This window comes from Dermacentor variabilis, chromosome 2, assembly GCF_050947875.1.
Source record: "Dermacentor variabilis isolate Ectoservices chromosome 2, ASM5094787v1, whole genome shotgun sequence".
Taxonomy (NCBI): domain Eukaryota; kingdom Metazoa; phylum Arthropoda; class Arachnida; order Ixodida; family Ixodidae; genus Dermacentor; species Dermacentor variabilis.
The window spans coordinates 249,847,583-249,865,709 of NC_134569.1; the positions used below are offsets into that span (position 1 = coordinate 249,847,583).

The following is an 18,127-nucleotide window of genomic DNA, read 5'->3' on the forward strand; positions in this document are numbered from 1 at the left end:
TATTGCTCATCAGTATAGCCACTGTACCAAACTCACATCACTCACAAACTTGATTTTATTCAGTGCCGAGCCACACGCACCCTCTACTCCCAACATTTCGGTCATCGCAAACTCACGCCAGCCTACGACGATTGTTTCAAAGCACTCAAATGGCACACCCTTCAATACCAGCGCAACATTGCACTAGTCTGTCTATTCTGCAGGGTGCTTGACGGCTCTCTGGACAGCACTCATCTTTCCTCTTCAATTCGTCTGGACAAGCGGTCAGCACAGCCTGAGCCCCATCATGCCGGTGCGGCCCGACACCACAACTCCTTGCTTATAACTGGCATACAGAGCTTTCTCTACACACAACCCCCTCCCCCCTTCCGAACCGGCCATTTGGACTCCCCTTCCTTGCGACCGGACTGAATTGGAGTGTGCACCCGTCGACTGTGTGCGTGTGTGCAGCGCTCTGCGATTGAGCAAGTCTGTGTGTTTGTGTGTGTGCACGTAGGGGGTGGGGGGTGTCTTCTGCACCCTGCAAATTCCTGCTCTAGATGGCTGTCTTCCAGACGCTCTAGCGTACAGACATCAACCTTCTTTTTTAGTCTTGCGAGCTGTCTAGAGTGCCATGTTCCCATTGAGATTATTATTATTATTATTATCATTATCATTATCATTATTATTATTATTATTATTATTATTATTATTATTATTATTATTATTATTATTATTATTATTATTATTATTATTATTATTATTATTATTAGAATAATCACTACGACAACATAAAACATGTTGAAGCCAGCAGGACACGTAATTCCAAATATCTTGGGAGCTTCGCGCGCTCTCACTGTTCTAAAGAGAGCGCCACTAATGTATGCCTTTTTGATGAAAACGGTGATGTTTCTAACACTGCTGATGGCTTTGCAGAACATTTGTGTTCTGTATATGGTGTAAAACATGCTTCAAGTAACCTCCCTTCTCAGTCTGGCACGGTGTGTACGGTGTCAGTCAATGAAGACCCTGTTTCAAGTGTATGAAGCGCCTGAAACCTTCCTTTTCTTGTGGTGCTGATGTTATTCCTTCCGCAGTCAATCAATCAAACAATCAATCAATTTTTATTATTACATAAAAATAGTATACATATAGAAGTATACAGAAGGAGGTCCCATAGTTAAAACTGAATTGGCACCTCCTGTTCATGGTTAACATAAAGGTTCATTTGGCAAGCAACAAAAGCTCAATTGGTACAATTCCAGTAATAATAAATAACGAGATACAAATCTAAGTAGATGAAGTCATTAATACACAATATAACGGCAGTAAGCAATATTTCGAAACTAGATAAAACTGAAGTAAAAGACGAAGAACGAGAAAAAAAATTAATTACATGTTGGAGTACATAACAATGGCTGGTCTAAAACCAAAATGGGATTATACAGTGCATAGTGTCACTTACATATCACATATCAGAAAATTTTAAGTTCATCACAAAATCGATGGGGTTTCAGGAGTTTTATGATAAATGGTAATGTATTATTCCTTGATGATATGGCTGCCAAGTGAACTGTCTGTTTCCCATAGTTAGTGCGCACTTTGGGCAGAATGAAGCTATTATGCAGCGGAAAACGAGTTGAGTTAGTGTTTGTTAGAGATGATATAGGAATTAGCGATAATTATATTTTGTCATTTATTAGTTTGAAAAGAAAAGTGGCAAGGTTGTACTTGACAAGGGCTGCAACGTCTAGATGTTATTTGCTTGCAGTAACTGTTTAGCACTGGCGTTTGTGGATTCGACGTGATTATTCTAATTGCCTGGTTTGAGATGGTTTGTATCGGCTTTAAGTGAGTAGTGTACGAGTTACCCCAGGAGGTTGTGCAGTAGTTAATGTGATAGTGTACAAACGCGAAATAGAGCGCGCTTAACACTTTCAGACGCTGTCTACATAATTTTGTACAGCAAGATAGTGCATCAACAGCAAAATCACTGACGAAAGTGGTGATATTTAAAGTGCGTTGCATAAATCTTGAAACACTTATTATTAGAACTGCGCTGCGATAATGAATAACGTGCACAATGTCTTAGCAAAATGAGAGAGAATGTACATGGTTCGGTGTTCTTACGCTGCGTCAGTATGTTGTAAGTAACGGGTTCACTTCTTTCAATGGTTTTCACAATGTCATGCACCAGGTATAATTTTCTAGTGGCTGGATAAGTGCTTTTCAATGTTTTGAAAACACGAAATAATTGATGTTCTCATATTTGGTGTTATGGTGGCGAGTTTTCACATGGAGTCGAAATTCTGTAAACTTAACAAAACTCACTAAACAATTCAAAATTCTTAGTAGTTTCTGCCCTTGTACACTTTCTACGATTCTGAAGATGCAAGAGATGTGGTTAAAGCAAGTTTTCAATCAACGGGATAAAGTGCCGTTTGAACTGGTTAAGACGTATGGAAGCATACTTGTTCCCTGTGCTCACAAGCACCTTCAAGAGTTCGCTAAAGTCTCGTGCGTGTTCTAGCATTCGGAAGGTATAATGGGCATTGTTCACGCACAAATCGGGTGCTAGACATGCAGTTACTAACTGCTGGCCTATATCTATCCTCTGCAGTGCGTCAAAGGTATTTAAATCGGTATTGAATTCCTTTCTTTCCGTTAGTGCTAAGAACACTTTAAAAAATGAACAGCATGGCGTTGTGTGCCGACGACTTAAAGCTATTCGAGTCTGTCAACAGTGTTCACCACTGCATCAACTTTGAAAAATAATTTTTTTCAATATAAAACTCGTGCACAAGCAATAAGGTACTCTTAAATGCTTCCAATACTATGGCATTACGTTATAAGCGGAAAACGCACTATGTGCAATTTTCATACACTCTTCGGGATGCTCCACTCTCCAGGGTCGATAATCTTGGTGTGTACTTCGAAAAAACGCTAAGCTTCTTTTCACACAGATACTCACACAACGTGCCCTTCACGCTCTTGGAATTTTATGTCGTATATTGCATGATTTCCACTAACCCTGTTGCGTTTCGGAAATTGTATTCTGCTTTGTGCCTTCCACTACTATAGTATGGCTCTGTATAAGGGGGTGCAACGTGAAAACCTAATTCTGCCCTCACTCAAAGCGCCCAGAATAAATTGACATCTATCTTCAAGCGCCACTTTTGGCACCCTGGCGAACATAGTTCAACCTTCTCAACTATACCTCAACTTTCACCTCTAGACTCAAGCATTAATTAATCAGACATTTTGTTCCTGTATAAGGTGGTCCACGGAATTATGCATTCCCGAAAGCTTCTTGATCATACGCAATTGTTTGTGCCAGAACAGTATACCTGGTAGCATTCCACATTCTTTTCCTGGCCTTGGTGCATTAAAGACTGTGCTGTATATGAGTCGACACCAAAAAACATGTAATAAGAATTGTGCCTGTATTGACATACTTCAGAGTTCATTCCGTGTTTTGTGTATCCCCAGAAAATCATTTATGATTAACTCCCTTTTACCCATCCTCGTTTTCGTTTCCCTATTTGTCTCTCTGTCTCGAATGGTTTTGTCTACCACATTCACGTTTCTTGGTGCATTTTGTCTCATATATTGCTTTTTAAGTGTACCAGTACGAAGGCTCTCTAGCTGTTCCTGGGCACTGTCATGAACATCTGATTGATTGATTGATTGATTGATTATTATTGTAGTATAAAACCGTGCTTTTTAAGTATGTTCTAGTATAATATTTCAGTGGGGCAGATTTTGTGCAATTAAAGAAAGGCATGAACGAAGGAAGTCAAGAAAATGGTATGTGCCTGTTCATATGCATTGTGCTAATAATTTGTTCTGAGTGTCAATAACGCGTAGTTACTGTGTCCAGTGTTTTGCAATAAAATAATATGCCACAGCAAGTATTGCCTGCCTCACAGAACAAATTGAATGTATATATATATATATATATATATATATATGTGTGTGTGTTATGCAAATGAGTCGCCCCCATACATTCGAATAAGAGCTCCTACAGTGCAATTTCGCAAAACGCAACCAAAGACACCTATTAAATCTCTCTGATTCTCAAGCCTCTGTTATCTGACGGAATGTCATTTCACTAATGTCGAGAAAGACAGGCTTGACAGGTTGAAACCAGTTACAAGAGGACACGGCCTTTACAAGTGACATTTTTATTAGCAATACACTCATTGTGAAGGCCTCCCGATGTAGTGTTGATGCTTCAAAACAACCTAGACTAATAAATGAGGTGCTCCACGGGAAAGATTTAACAGAATCAAGAATCGGGAGGAGGCAAGCTGCGAATTACATAGATTTTAGCTATTCTAGATGTTTTTCGTGAGTGCTACAAGTGTTGCAATTCTTTTTGCAGATTTTCTCTCAACCCGCTTTCTCATGTTTTTGTTTTCATGCACTAACAATCACAAATATATAGACGCGGATACTTTTTTTTTATCGGTATCCGGTGACCGTATTACACCAGCAAACAAATGCTAAACGTTATCGCTCAGCGCAGGATGCGCTACACGCATCGGAAGTATCGCGAACTTCATCGATTTTTCTGTCCGTTGTCGACGAACCTTGTATAATCTGACTGCATACGCAACACGAATTGTGTCGTGTCGCCGCGGAGTTGATCAGAACCGTTCCGGACTCGGATGACAGGCACAACCATGTACCAATCAAGTGAATACAATATTTCCTACTTTTTGTCATCTTCCCGATGCGCGGCTTCGTCGTCGCTTCCTGATTCCTGCGATGAAGACCCACTTCACCCGGTCGAGATCATGTCACAAGTCTATGAAGACAATTAAGACACATACGTTGGTTCACTCAATGAATATTTTGTTGAGCACTTGATACGACGAGGGAAGCTACATGTGCTTATACGTTTGGCGCCTTCTGGTATCGAAGGCAAAATGAGAGGGACAAACACACAGCGCTAAGTTTAAAAAAAATTTATGGGGTTTAACGTGCCAAAACCACTTTCTCATTATGAGGCACACCTTAGTGGAGGAATCCGGGAATTTCGACCACCTATGGTTCTTTAACATGCACCTAAATTTAAGTATACGGGTGGTTTCGCCCCCATCGAAATACGGCCGCCGCCGCCGGTATTCGATCCCGCGACCTCGTGCTCAGAAGCCCAACACCATAGCCACTGAACAACCACGGCGGGTGGCTTTAACTTTCAACAACAGATTTATTTTCAGTTCCCACAGGCATACGTTACATTTCAAAACGTCCTGAGACACGTGTACACTGCTCGACAAATATTGAAAAGAATGCGGGAAAATCACATTTTGGTAATTTTGTGGCCCCGCTGATTACTTAGAACGGCGTCATTTTAATGCGAGCAGAGGTAATCAAGTACTTGTACTGATAAAGAAACTGATGGCTTACTGGCGCATGCCCTTGAATTTTGCTGACATAACGCAGGACGGTCGTCGGATTTTTCGACCTATAAGCCATCTAAAGCTTTCGCCTTAAGATATACATCTGTCTTTTGACTCTCTATAAGGGAGCCCTAAATGTTCACAATGACGACCAACGACAGAAAAACAGCGTGTTTAAATGCGCTTATTTGGTAATGCAGGCCGTGACTATGCAACGTCGGAACTGACGGTGAATCAACCTTTTTTTTTCTTCACCAATCAGTACGAGTTCAGGAAAGGTTTGTCATGTGAGACACAGCTTTTAGAACTCACAAATGACCCGCACTTTGACATTGATGGCGTCTTCCTCGGCTTTTCTAAGGCGTTTGATCGCGTAGCCCATTGGCGCCTGATTTCAAAGTTAAGCGGGCTAAGATTAGGTTCACTGATGTTAACTTGGCTCCGGAACTTTCTTTCTAATCGCCGACAGTTCATGATCGTTAACAATCTTTCTTCGCCCCTTTCCTATGCCTCTTCCGGCGTACCACAATGTAGAGTTCTTGGGCCACTGCTATTTTTAATATACAATGACGATCTTCCCAGTAGTTCAGCGCAAGGACTGGTAATTTTCGCAGACGAGAGCATTATTTACTGCCCTTAAACTTGCCCCCGATGACAACCTCCTCCTTGAAAACGGCCTTCAGCTTCTTTTGGATTGGTGTAATACTTGGTTAATCACTCTAAATTCACCTAAATACAATGTAATGTCTTTCACTCGAAAGCACTCAATCTCTAAGTTACCATATCACATAGATATTAACCAGATTTTTCCCGCTACATCATACAAGTATTTAAGCATTAATCTCGCACCAAGCTTATCCTGGACCCTTCACGTTACTAATTTGTGTGCTAATGGTTCAAAATCACTGATGTACTTACGGCGAAACCCACGTATTCACCCTCCAACATCCGCAATCTATCTTGTCAGAGTTTCGTTCGCCCCCAGCTCGAATTTGCCTCTCCAATCTGGTCACCCTATCATACGAACCTAATCAGCTTATTATAATCAGTTCAAAACAGGGCCGCTAGGTTTGTTCCACGTAACTATACCTATAATTCAAGCATCTCACAAATACAACGTGATATAACACTTCTGCCCTTAAGTACTCGACATGATTTTTAACTCTTATCATTAGTTCACAAATGCTTTTATGCGTCGAGAAAATATTATTTGCGGCTTGAAGTCGCACCTTACATATCACGCAGATTACATAATCTGCTCAGCTTCAAGCACTTCTGCGAGAACACTTACGCATTCAATTGGTCAGCGCTTCCTCGTGCCTTTCGGTTATGGAACGCTCTCCTTGATTTCATAGCCTCCGAAACAAATTCTGATAAATTCTGCCAGCTCATAAGTTAATATTCCGCTGCCTGACTTGAACAAAATGCGTGATGTCTTTTTTTTTCTCCGTACTCCGCTCCATAGATAGCAGTCAACGCTGTGGAAGCTACGCAAGAAGTTTGTTCAAGAAACGTCATCACTCCGCGCGTTCCGTTCATGCGTCCCTGCGCGCCAACAGCGGTCGTTCGCGCGACCATGCGCGCGAGGCAGACGGCTTGCAAACAAAGAACCCGCAAAGGACGACGGAGATGCAAATGATCTGAAACAAAGCAACCGTATACCGCAGTGTCCTTATTTCTAATGATTAAAACTTTCTTTTCTTTCAACACCGAGTCTATACAAACAACAGTTGTGCACAAGTGTGAGCTAATCCACTGCAAGGAGTCTTTCTAGCCTCCACAGTGTTAACGGCTATGTATGGAACGGAGTAGTTATATGTGTTCTCTGTGCTCCTTTGTTTATGAGTTCATTCTTTTGTTTATTACTCTTGTGTTTTTATCATGTGGCATTGAAGTGGCCGCCCTTCTACATTGTTTGCTGAAAGAACTGTATTTTTTGTCTTTCTTCTAATATGTACGTTACCGTTTCCTGTTATTTCTGTGCAATTCTCTAATGTTTGGATTAATTGTGTATACATTTTATACAGTCCATTATTCGTGTTAAGTATAATATGTTTTGTTATATACCCCTTAAATAAACTCTTTTATTCCTTCCATGACGCCCCCTTTCCTGATTGCCTCATAGGAGGCCTGTAAGAAAATTTTAAATAAATAAAATAAATAAATAAATAAATAATGTCTCCCGTCATTTATACTCAGTGTCTGTGCCATGGTCCGATATGTAGGGATTCTAGATGCAGACGTGATGCGAGCTTCTTATCCATCTCTAAAACACATGAGCGGTCATTATTGTGGCCTCCGCATGTTCACCAAGGGCACTCGAGGCTACGTGTCGTTTCCAGACGTCGTACTCGTGCATTCTTGGTCGTTTTTTCTTTTTTTTTTTTGAAATCACCTATCTCGCCGATATAGTTGTAATTACCGTACATTCACCGCTGCATATGATCTAGGCTGTTCTGGGGAAGTTCTCACGTACCAGCTTAGCTTTTACTTTAGCTACAAGTACAACGCTCTTAGCTTTCGTGTTCGCGGATGCGCAATTTTGATGTCATACGTGCGCATGATACGAGCGATGGTCTGCCTCACTTGTGTCTAGGGAATTTGGAATCGGAGACGATGCAGGACGCCGTCGTGCTCCGTCCGACAGTTTCTGCCGCACTGAGGAGAGATGAAGGATTGCCACAGGTTTTTAATCAACAACGTCCGCCGCATCACGTGTATAATTTTCCTCTCTTGTGCAAACGGTTCTTGTTCGACACAACAGCGTAGCAGCGGTAGACCTCCGCATTCGCACAAGGTAAAACGCGAGGGTACCGACCAGTGTGTGCCGACTTTCTGTAGGCGCTGAATGACAGGCTATTTTTACAACGCTTGGCAAGAACGCCGACAAGCGGTGCACGACAGTTGGCTTCTTGAACGACGGTGAACTGAATTGGCTCTTCACTATTAGCATAGCCCGTGAAAGCAGAGAGACCACTTTTCTGGATTATGCAGAAGCCAGTATCTACATACCTTAGACATACCTCTGCAGCTGGTGTCGGAGATGTGAACCCCCGAATTTCTACGTCCTCCGTGGCAAGACTGGCAGCAGAAACAGAAATGAAGACGGCCATAGCCGTACACCATGCCTCATCAGGTAAAATATAGGTTCTGTTGGGAGACAAAATATGGGCTCAACAAACAGAACCTAAGGATTCAGAGAAGCTTGAAGGTCAATTGGAGACCAGTCGGGCCATGATCCATCAGTTTCGTGAGCAGCAGTGCAAACCTTTGCATTCAGTTTTACTAGAACGCTTGTGAATAGCGACACATTCAGGTTGGTACACTGCAAATTAGCTCCGTACATCCGCGTTCGCACACAAGGTATGCTGGGAACGCCACTAAAGAAAATTCAACAATGAACTCGGATACGACATTCCACGAGCTTATTCGCATGGCAGCAACTCCAGAAATTATCGATAATATAATCTTTTAATACGACATATTCAAAACGCGAGCCAAAGCCAGAGTAGGTTCGTGGCTGATGCTCTGCGTCTCTCGTTACATCGCTGAAATCGAAGGTAAGAGAGAATAAGCTACTGACACACTTTTCAGTCATCGTGGTGCAGTGAAAGCAAGCACAGAAATGTGTCCTTCGACAGAGGGAAAGCTTGCTTCTCTGAAACGTTTGACCGAATGCGACGCAGCTTCACTTCGGTGAACCTGTTATCTTTCTGCAAGACAATCACGGTGAGATTGCGACCACTGCACCAACCCGAGTCTCACCGATTTCGCACGATTGCAAGCAGCAATGTTGGTAATGTGCATAGGATTTGATTGGTAGCCCGAAGGCGCGCTACACTTAGCGTGAGTTTGGAAAGAATGAACGAATTCTAGTTTTTTAAGCGCCAAATCCACGACTTGATTGAGGCATACCGCAGGGGGGTACTCCGGATTAATTTTGACCACCTGTGAATCGTATGTGTTCAGAGTCTGCCGCAAGGAGAGCTTGTATAATTCTTGATTTCTTGCATGTTGTATAAAGTAAGGCCTCATGCCACCGCTACAGAGTAAGACGATGAGCAAAACGAGAACAAGGTTAATGCAGGAGCCAACGTTTCGACAAGTGGACTTGTCTTCTTCAAGGCCTCGTCTGCTTCAAGGCCTTGAACAAGACAAGTCCACTTGTCGAAACGTTGGCTCCTGCATTCACCTTGTTCACGTTTTGCTCATCGTCTTGAATTTCCATCGCCCGCATTCCCCGTCTTTTCTCTGGATCGCTACAGAGTAAGTAGCTCTATAACAAATGAAGAAAGAAATCAAAAGAAAGAAAGAAAGAAAGAAAGAAAGAAAGAAAGAAAGAAAGAAAGAAAGAAAGATAGATAGATAGATAGAGATAGATAGATAGATAGATAGATAGATAGATAGATAGATAGATAGATAGATAGATAGATAGAAAGAAAGAAAGAACGAAAGAACAGGATTCGTAAATTTGGAGTCTGTTAAAGAAACAAAATGTTTTCGAAACCGAAAACTTTGATGTTCCTTAGAAGTTATTGTCCAATTTCGGAACAGTGAACCCTGCAAGTTTCTTTATTTCCACTAAGCAGTTTCATTGTGGCGCCAAATAAAATAACCGATAAAATGTCTATGGGCAGATATCCGCGGAAACCAGCGCATATACGTCAATGATGGATACGTGCGCACGCTGGACAGAAACATTTGCGTGCGCGTACCAAAAACCATTCCACACTCACTGATTTTTCTTTCACAGCCGAATTATTGGCGTCCACTGCGGTCGGAAACCCGGTCAGCACGCGTCGTCAGACGGCGGGCGCGCAAGCGGCCGAGTGAGAGACGGCTGGCGCGCGTGCGAGGAAAGTACGTAGCCACACCAAAGTAAATGGTGACCTGACAAAACAATGTAAGAAATACCACCGCAAAGTGTTCTTTTGTGGCTGCCGAACAGATTGGTATATGGGGTGCCCTGGGAAATATGAATTATGGCAGCCTTCTCATGTGCCGGTGTTCGATTCTTTCAGATGCGAAAAAAGAGGTGTTTCTTTCTACTTGTGTGCGCTGTATCTCTTAGCTATTGCGTGTGCGATGCCAACGATTTGATTTACGATTTACCATTTAGATTTTGCGATATCTCTCATCACCGCTGCAGTCACTGATTGCCTTTGACTTTCTGATTCTGCGACATTCCTTCTTCGGTTCGAGACACTGTATAGCGGTGTCCCCAGGGGGGTGAAATACAGAACGTTCGTTTTCCGAGGCTTTGCCGCTCGTTGTACAAGGTCAGGTGGGTGCTGATAAAGCGGAGTCCATCATCACGACATGTCACTGCTTTTTTTATTTATACTTTAAAGTTAATCAGTTAGTCGATTCATAACTTTTGTTCCTAGAAGCATCCATAGAAGGGCGATGGTGCGGCTTCAGTACTGTGCCAGCATGACCACATATGAAAGCCCCTGGCTGCCGGTGTAGTAGCTGCCTAAAAACTATTGTCTGCTTCTTCACCTGAATGAACGGGAAACATATTGCCGCGCCTAAGGACGAAAGGGAAAGTAACTTACTGGAACTTTTGTTTCTCTTCAAACGTTTGCTATAGACACCGATAGCACTGGGCATCTGCATCACGTGCAGGTGCTGAACCGCGTGTTCGAGGCGGTCAAGGAGCGCCAAAAGGTGAAGATTGAGTTGCCGCGTTTCTCAGCCACCTTCGAGGCCGAGCTCACTGACGTCTTGCAGAAGCTCGGCATCCGCGAGGCCTTTACGGACGAGGCCAACTTCAGGTACGGGTCACCAATGAAAAGCAAAAAGAACCAGATAGCGTTTCGGTTTTTCACCCTGCTTCGCTAGAGAAATGACACGGTAGTAAAAAATCAATTTAAATGAACCTGCAAGATAGGTTTGTGGCTCGAAAAGCTCCAAGTTGGTGTCCAAGTATGAAAACAACTATTTGCTAAGAGCGGCTGTAACACATTCAGCTCTACATACATATACTGACAGTGACTGCAACATATACAGCTCTTAAAACGCGCCATTTAATCACCAGTTTAATGCGTGACCACCCTTACCGTTCATCGCGTACTTACCGGGCTGATCTATGTTTGCATCTATGCATGTTTACCTCTAACATTTCTTCCCGCCTATCTGAGTCATTGGGTAGAGCGTGGTCGAATGTACAGCGCACATGGCTGCTGTGCTGAGGGACAGAAACCAACCGTCAGACCAACTTGGGTCACTGAACATGTGGTAATGCGTCACCAATACTTGCGCAGGCGCGTTGAGAACCCATGGCGCGTCGCCTGCTAGCCTGCCGGCGTGCCCGAAGGCTCGCCTGATGGCGGCACCGTAGATTTTGCTCGTATCGCAGTGCCCGAGCGCCCGTCTATGCTATAATCCTTCGTAAAGCGCCAAGTGCTTACGGCTGCCGCGTAGCAAACTTCTTTAAGTGGTTAACAAGTAGTCCGAGAATTCAGTAGCGCTATGTGCTGAATTGAGAAAAGCGATGCAGTCGAAGGATATTTTTCTGAGGCTAGTTGAATTGTGGGCTTTTACGTGCCAAAACCACGATTTCACTGTGTGGCACGCCTTATTAGGGGGCTTAGGAGTGCTTTTGTCTACCAGGGAACCTTTAACATGCGCCCACAATGCTCGGGACCACGGGCGTTTCTGCATTTCGCCCCCATCGAAATGCGGCCGCCGCGGCCGGATTTGATCCCGCGACGTCGCGCTTAGCAGCAAAATCGGCGGGTAGAGGCCCCTGAAGGAAGCGCCAGGCAGCGTGGTTATCTCTCGAGGCGACGCAAAACCCACGCCGCGGAATTCGCGGGCCGCTGGCGTTCAGCGCTGAGCGGCAACAGATCACAAGTGTATAGTGTTCTGTATATGCCTTTTCAACGTCGCTATTGGAAATCACAAATAAAACTTCAGCGTACTAGAAGTTACAGCTTGAGCGATATTGTGAACAAACATTATGAAGATCTCGGAAGCAATATATTTTGTAACTTGTTTGGGCAGTAACTAGCCTTTGTAACGCGGTCCTGTACGAAGACTTGGGGGCCCGAGAACGCATTTTATTAAGTAATGACTGGTTATCCGGATAATCTCCTTGTGTTCTCACAAATTTGCCCTAATGTTCTTGTTTGAGTGTCCAGATAAGAGCTCTGGCTTTTGGCTCAAGGTCACTTGAAGGTCGCTGACAAAGGGAGCTGAAAGCATGTCATGCTTAAAAACGCAAATGCTTGACAGCGCAATAGATGACCAACATCTGCATTCAGAAGGTGCTGTAGCGCGCTTCTGCAGGTTCGAGGCACATTGAGAAGCCTCCGGTCTGTGCCATCGTGCCGCTGCAGTACTGCAGCCACCGCCGTGGTCGACGCGTCTACCGTAAGGCGAGTTGCAACGTCGTTCAACGGATGAGTCAGCAACACTGCAATCGCCAGCCACGTTTTGGCTTTCTGGAAGGAGTGTTCGTGCTGCGAGGACCAGTGGAAGCTAGACATCTTTTTTTGTAGTCGCGACGCAGCAGGCCGGTAAGCGGCTGAGTAACTTGCGAATAAGATGGTATGATGTGACTGTAAAAGTTTATGAGCTTCAGAAACTGACGCAACTTTCCTAGGAGGTTGGAGAGGGGAAGTCCTCGATTGCCCGCACCTCTGATTTCAGTGTCTTGACGTCTCGGGGTGAAATACCATGGCCAAGAAAATCCGCGCTTCAAATCCGAAAGCGCAGTTTCGGGGCTTGAGGACCAGGCCGTGTACATCCAATCGCTCAAATAGAAGGCGAAGGTGCTCTTTGTGCTCTTCGTCTGTGCGACTTGCAACGGGAATGTCGTCAAGGTAGACGAAAATGAACGAGAGTCCGCGCTTTACCTCATCCATGAACCTTTCAGAAGTTTGCGCCGCATTGAAATCGTAAGTCGTACGAACAAACTGAAATAGGCCAAATGGAGTGGTGATTGCTGTCTTCTGAGTGTCGCTGGGTTCGATAGGAATTTGGTTGTACGCCCTCATCAAATTGATCTTGCTGTATGTTTTGCTTCCTGCGAGACGGGCACCGAAGTCATATATGTGAGGAAGCGGATATTGACACGGAGTAGTGACGGCATTCAAAGCTCGGCAATTACCATATAGTCGCCACCCTCCTGCTTTAGCACCCGATGAAGTGGTCAACACCAGTTGCTGGGGGAAGGACGAATAACGCCGAGCTGAAGCATATGCTCGAACGCACGGTGGGTGACCTCCAACCTCCGTCCAGTGAGCCTCCGTGGGCGCGCGGCGACAGGTGGACCAGCGGTGGGATAGGATGCGTCACGTTGTGTTTCACAGGCAGCGGATCGTTTTGGGGCTTCGTGAGTTGCGGGTACTCAGCAAGTATCTTGTCGTACGTTGAGACCGGCCGAAATGTACGGATGCCAGATGTGGTGAGGATGGACTGCAGGCCAAGTGCATCGAGGGATCGGACGTTATCCTTTAGGCGCCGATCTCGAAAACTCACATCTAGGTGGAAATGGCTGAGGAAGTCCACGTCCAGTATGGCAAAGCTGACGTCGGCGATCCCAAACACCTATCTGTGCAAGCGCCGGAGTCCGATATCTATCGTTATTGGCCGGAACCCGTACGACGCGTTAGCAGTATGGGCTCCGGCGAGTTGGAGCGTCGTTGAACAGATGAATCAGCAACACCGCAATCGCCAACCGTGTTTTAGCTTTCTGGAAGGATTGTTCATGCTCCAAGGATCAGTGGAAGGTAGACGTTATTTTTTTTTTGTAGTCGCGACGCAGCAGGTCGGTAAGCGGCTGAATAACTTGCGAATAAGACGGTATGAAGCGACTGTGAAAGTTTGTGAGCTTCAGAAACTGGCGCAACTTTCGGAGGAGGTTGGAGAGGGGAAATCCTCGACAGCCCGCACCTGTGATTCCAGTGTCTTGATGTCTCGGGGTGAAATGCGATGGCCGATAAAATCCGCCCTTCAAATCTGAAAGCGCATTCCTGGGGCTTGAGGACCAGGCCGTGTTCAGCCAATCGCTCAACTAGAAGGCGAAGGCGCTCTTTGTGCTCTTCGTCTGTGCGGCTTGCAAAGGGAATGTCGTCAAGGCAGACGAAAATGAACGGGAGTCCGCGCTTTACCTCATCCATGAACCTTTGAGAAGTTAGCGCCGCGTGGAGTTGTTCACCGCGTGGAGCGAGGGTGTGGACTTGCCGCGTTGGCGATCTCCTACCGTGACGGGAACCATAGGCGTAGAGCTTGTATTCTTCTTATGTGGGGGGGGGGGGGGCACCACCCTTCCGAACCCCTTATATATATATATATATATATATATATATATATATATATATATATATTATTTCGTGCACTTGAACAAACTTCGTGTGACTTCGAATGAGTGAGCGCTGAAGTGACGGCATTTAATTAGTATATACAAGACCTCATAGCAGGAGGCAGTGCAATTTCACAGCCTGACTCCTCCTGGTGGTGTATTCTTCCTTTGTGTAATTTCGCATACTTGGCTATCACTAATACTGCTTCGCCTTTCCAGCGAAACTGCAGCCTCCCCCCTCTCTCTTTTTTTGTGAGTCCGAGTATAAGTACTGCTGCGCATGACCTCTGTTGATTTTGATTTCGAGTGAATCCCGTTTGGTCTCTCTTTGGTTACTGAGATAATTATACAGTGTTGTCCATTTATTATGCACCAAGACTTAAAAAATGAGCAGTTGCGTTACCCGAAGAACACCCAATTCATATTGTTTCCAGTACAATGGAATAGCCACTAGCAATTATTTCGTTACTGATATTTAAATAAGTAATTGCAATTAACTATCTAACTCGAGCAGAGCTGTCCTAATATTCAAAGTGTCAGTGATGCATTTGTAGTCACCCGAAAATGACATCTAAATGCGGTGTCTCTCAAAGCCGACTGATCACATTGATAACAAAAGCACCTTGATAACGCAGCCGAAGCGCCACTCTGACCACGGACGGAATGTGAAAAGCAGTGTAATAGGCAGAGAATGTTTCAAAATCCCGGCATTGCTCCCGCTGCATCGAAAATGTGCGCGCGAAGCTATATTTCGCGCCAGAAACTTGCTGCGGACCAAAGCCAAATTAAATTGACCCTTTTATTTTTCATGAAAGTGCATACTTGCTGAAAAAATAGATTAGTTTCAAAAAATATAAGCTGAATAAGCAGACCCGGAAGCGACCAACGTGTAGAGACAAGGCAAAACCGATGCGTTCAAGAACGTAAATATACCTTCAAATATACTTCTAAATGGGCCGAATTGGCAATCATGATGACTGCACAAAAAAAAGAAAACATCAGATTTCAGTGTGCTCTTATTATATATGAATTCGTAAGCTCCGTTGAATATCAGCCTAGAGGACGTGTTCGAATAGCTCTCCTTTTGTTGCTGCGCAGTCCTACGTCCGTTTTATCACATCTTCTGCGGCTTTTTTGGTGACCGACGCTGGAATTTGACGGCAGACATCCGCTATCTTTACCTTGAACTAATCTGACGTCCGTCTCGATCATGTAAGCACGATCTTTCACAAAACCTTGAAGAAAGGAATCGAGTGGAGACAGGTCAGGTGACCTAGCCGGCCAATTTACAGGCCCGTGCATTCCATTCTATTGCGCATGAAAAGTCGCAGCCAGCCAGTTGCGTGCTCGGCTGCTGCTGTGTCCTGGCGCCCCATCTTTCTGATACCACATAAGTGGAGGACGTGACAGCGGGACTTCGCTGAGAAACTCATCCACCACTCCTTCAATGATTTCGTTCACGTAACGTTGTCCAGTTCAGTGTGTGATCGAAAAAGATGGGACCGATCATAGCACCGGCGTAAATTCCGAACCGTACATTGAGCGACCACTGGTACTGGCGCCTATTGCCCTTTACCCAGTGTATATTGGAGTCGCTCCAATGGCGTGCATTATGTAAATTTACCTATTCGTTTCTGCAAAAATTGGCTTCATCTTTGCACATGATCTTGCTCAAGAAGTCAGAAGACTCATCGGCTTTTGTGACAACCCAATTAGAGAATACTTGACGACTTTGCAGGACCATATTTTCTAAGCATTGGTGCTGGTTAAGGTGGTATGGGTGAAAGGGCGCCATTTGAAATCCCCCACCGATGACCTGGAAATTGGTACCTCGGCGGCCACGTCCCCCACGCTAGCATGAGGGTTGAGACCATAAATGCTAGAACATCCCTGCGTACTAGGACTCAAATATGGAGCCCTCATCCGCTCTTTCTTGAAGCCGCCGGTTTGTTAAGATTTTCATAATTTCTGATGATAGTCGATGCGTTTGGTCTATCTCCATGACTGATATACATATATACTTGCGGCCTTCCTCTTGTTGCCATTTGCAGATCCCAAGGCAAGCTCATTAGAGAAACGCATGGCGACGGGGACGAAACATAATGCACCTCCGAATCTTTGCACTGATGTTGGTAATTCGCTTTTGTGGTGGTAGGCTTCGTGAAAACAAAAAACTGCATTTTATCTAGGCCAGGGCAACAGCTATCACAGCTTGTTTCCAACTAACGTCAAACGCGATGTGTTACTGCGGCCGGCCGCGGCAGATAAGGGATTAGCTCGATCATGATATTTTCCTTTATTTCCTTGATTTCTTTCTGAAGAACTCAGGGGGGGGCCTGTTCGAGGGCGCTGCTTTATGATCCGGGGAGGGGGGGTGAGCGGAGTGACGCGGTATTCTCCATATTTCACGTGGTTTATTCATCAGTGAGAAAAAAATTGAGTACGCAATTAGTACGTCGCTGAAAATACTGCATTTAGATGTTCCTTGGCTGTCCTTTAAATGCCTTATTAAGACTTTCATAATTAGGTTTGTACGTATCGAGTTAGATAGTTAGTACAATTACCTAATCAAACCTTAGTAAGGAAAAAAACAATATGTACTATATGAACAATATGAATATGAACAATATGTACTAGTTTTTCTTCCAGTAACGCATTGCTTTCTTTTTAAATCTTGCTGCATATTAGTTAATTCGGACACCCTGTATATATTTATGGCCTCTGCATGCAACTGACGATGTTTCCATCCCTAATAAATGATGTACATTATTAGAAATAATTTTTTTCATGAGTCTTTAGCTTTGGTTACTGGAAAGAGAAGCAATACTGGGACACACAACATCCACGTGCATTTCATACTCCATTGATAAAGAAACTGCTGAAGGGGCCACTGAAGTTTATAGTTTTTTTTTTCATGGTCAAAAAAGCGCGCAAAACAATTAAAAGCAGGTTGAACATACAGCAACATATTCATTCTCTATGCATAGGCTATCTATACCGTTACAAATAATCTTTTATTGTCTACCTTCATCTCTTGCAAAAATATAATGAACTTTGTTCTGTGTGCATATTTAAATACATTGTGTGTGCGCATGCTGTTTATAGCGGAAATTTAAAACAATGTTGAAGTGAGAAAATATGGGTGATGCAGCCGCCGCTAGTGCTTCTAATGTGCCTGTCCTCCTATTGTCATTATTTGCAGAAATAAAGCGAAAGTATGACTCAAGAGGAAGCTTTAGCTCGGGTGCTGCTATCTAAATACATGTAAAAGGATAATTCCTTTTTCTCGGCAACCAGTGCACAAAATTTAACGACGTTTCTTGCATTTAAAAGAAAGACTATAATTGTGGGCACTGTTGGTTTCGAATTTTTGATTTATTTTGTCAATTTTTTATTAAAAATGGGCAAAAATCAAAAATTTTCAAAATAC

The 18,127-nt window shown here is 44.0% G+C and overlaps 1 protein-coding gene across 1 annotated transcript in view; it reads left to right on the plus strand.

The window, feature by feature from the left end:
- LOC142570760 (serpin A3-7-like) overlaps positions 1 to 18,127 on the plus strand; it is a 78,823-nt gene that overhangs the window by 48,401 nt on the left and 12,295 nt on the right. The window contains exon 3 of the mRNA XM_075679099.1: positions 11,016 to 11,164. Coding sequence (XP_075535214.1) covers positions 11,016 to 11,164 — 149 coding nt within the window. The remainder of the gene's footprint in view (positions 1 to 11,015; positions 11,165 to 18,127) is intronic.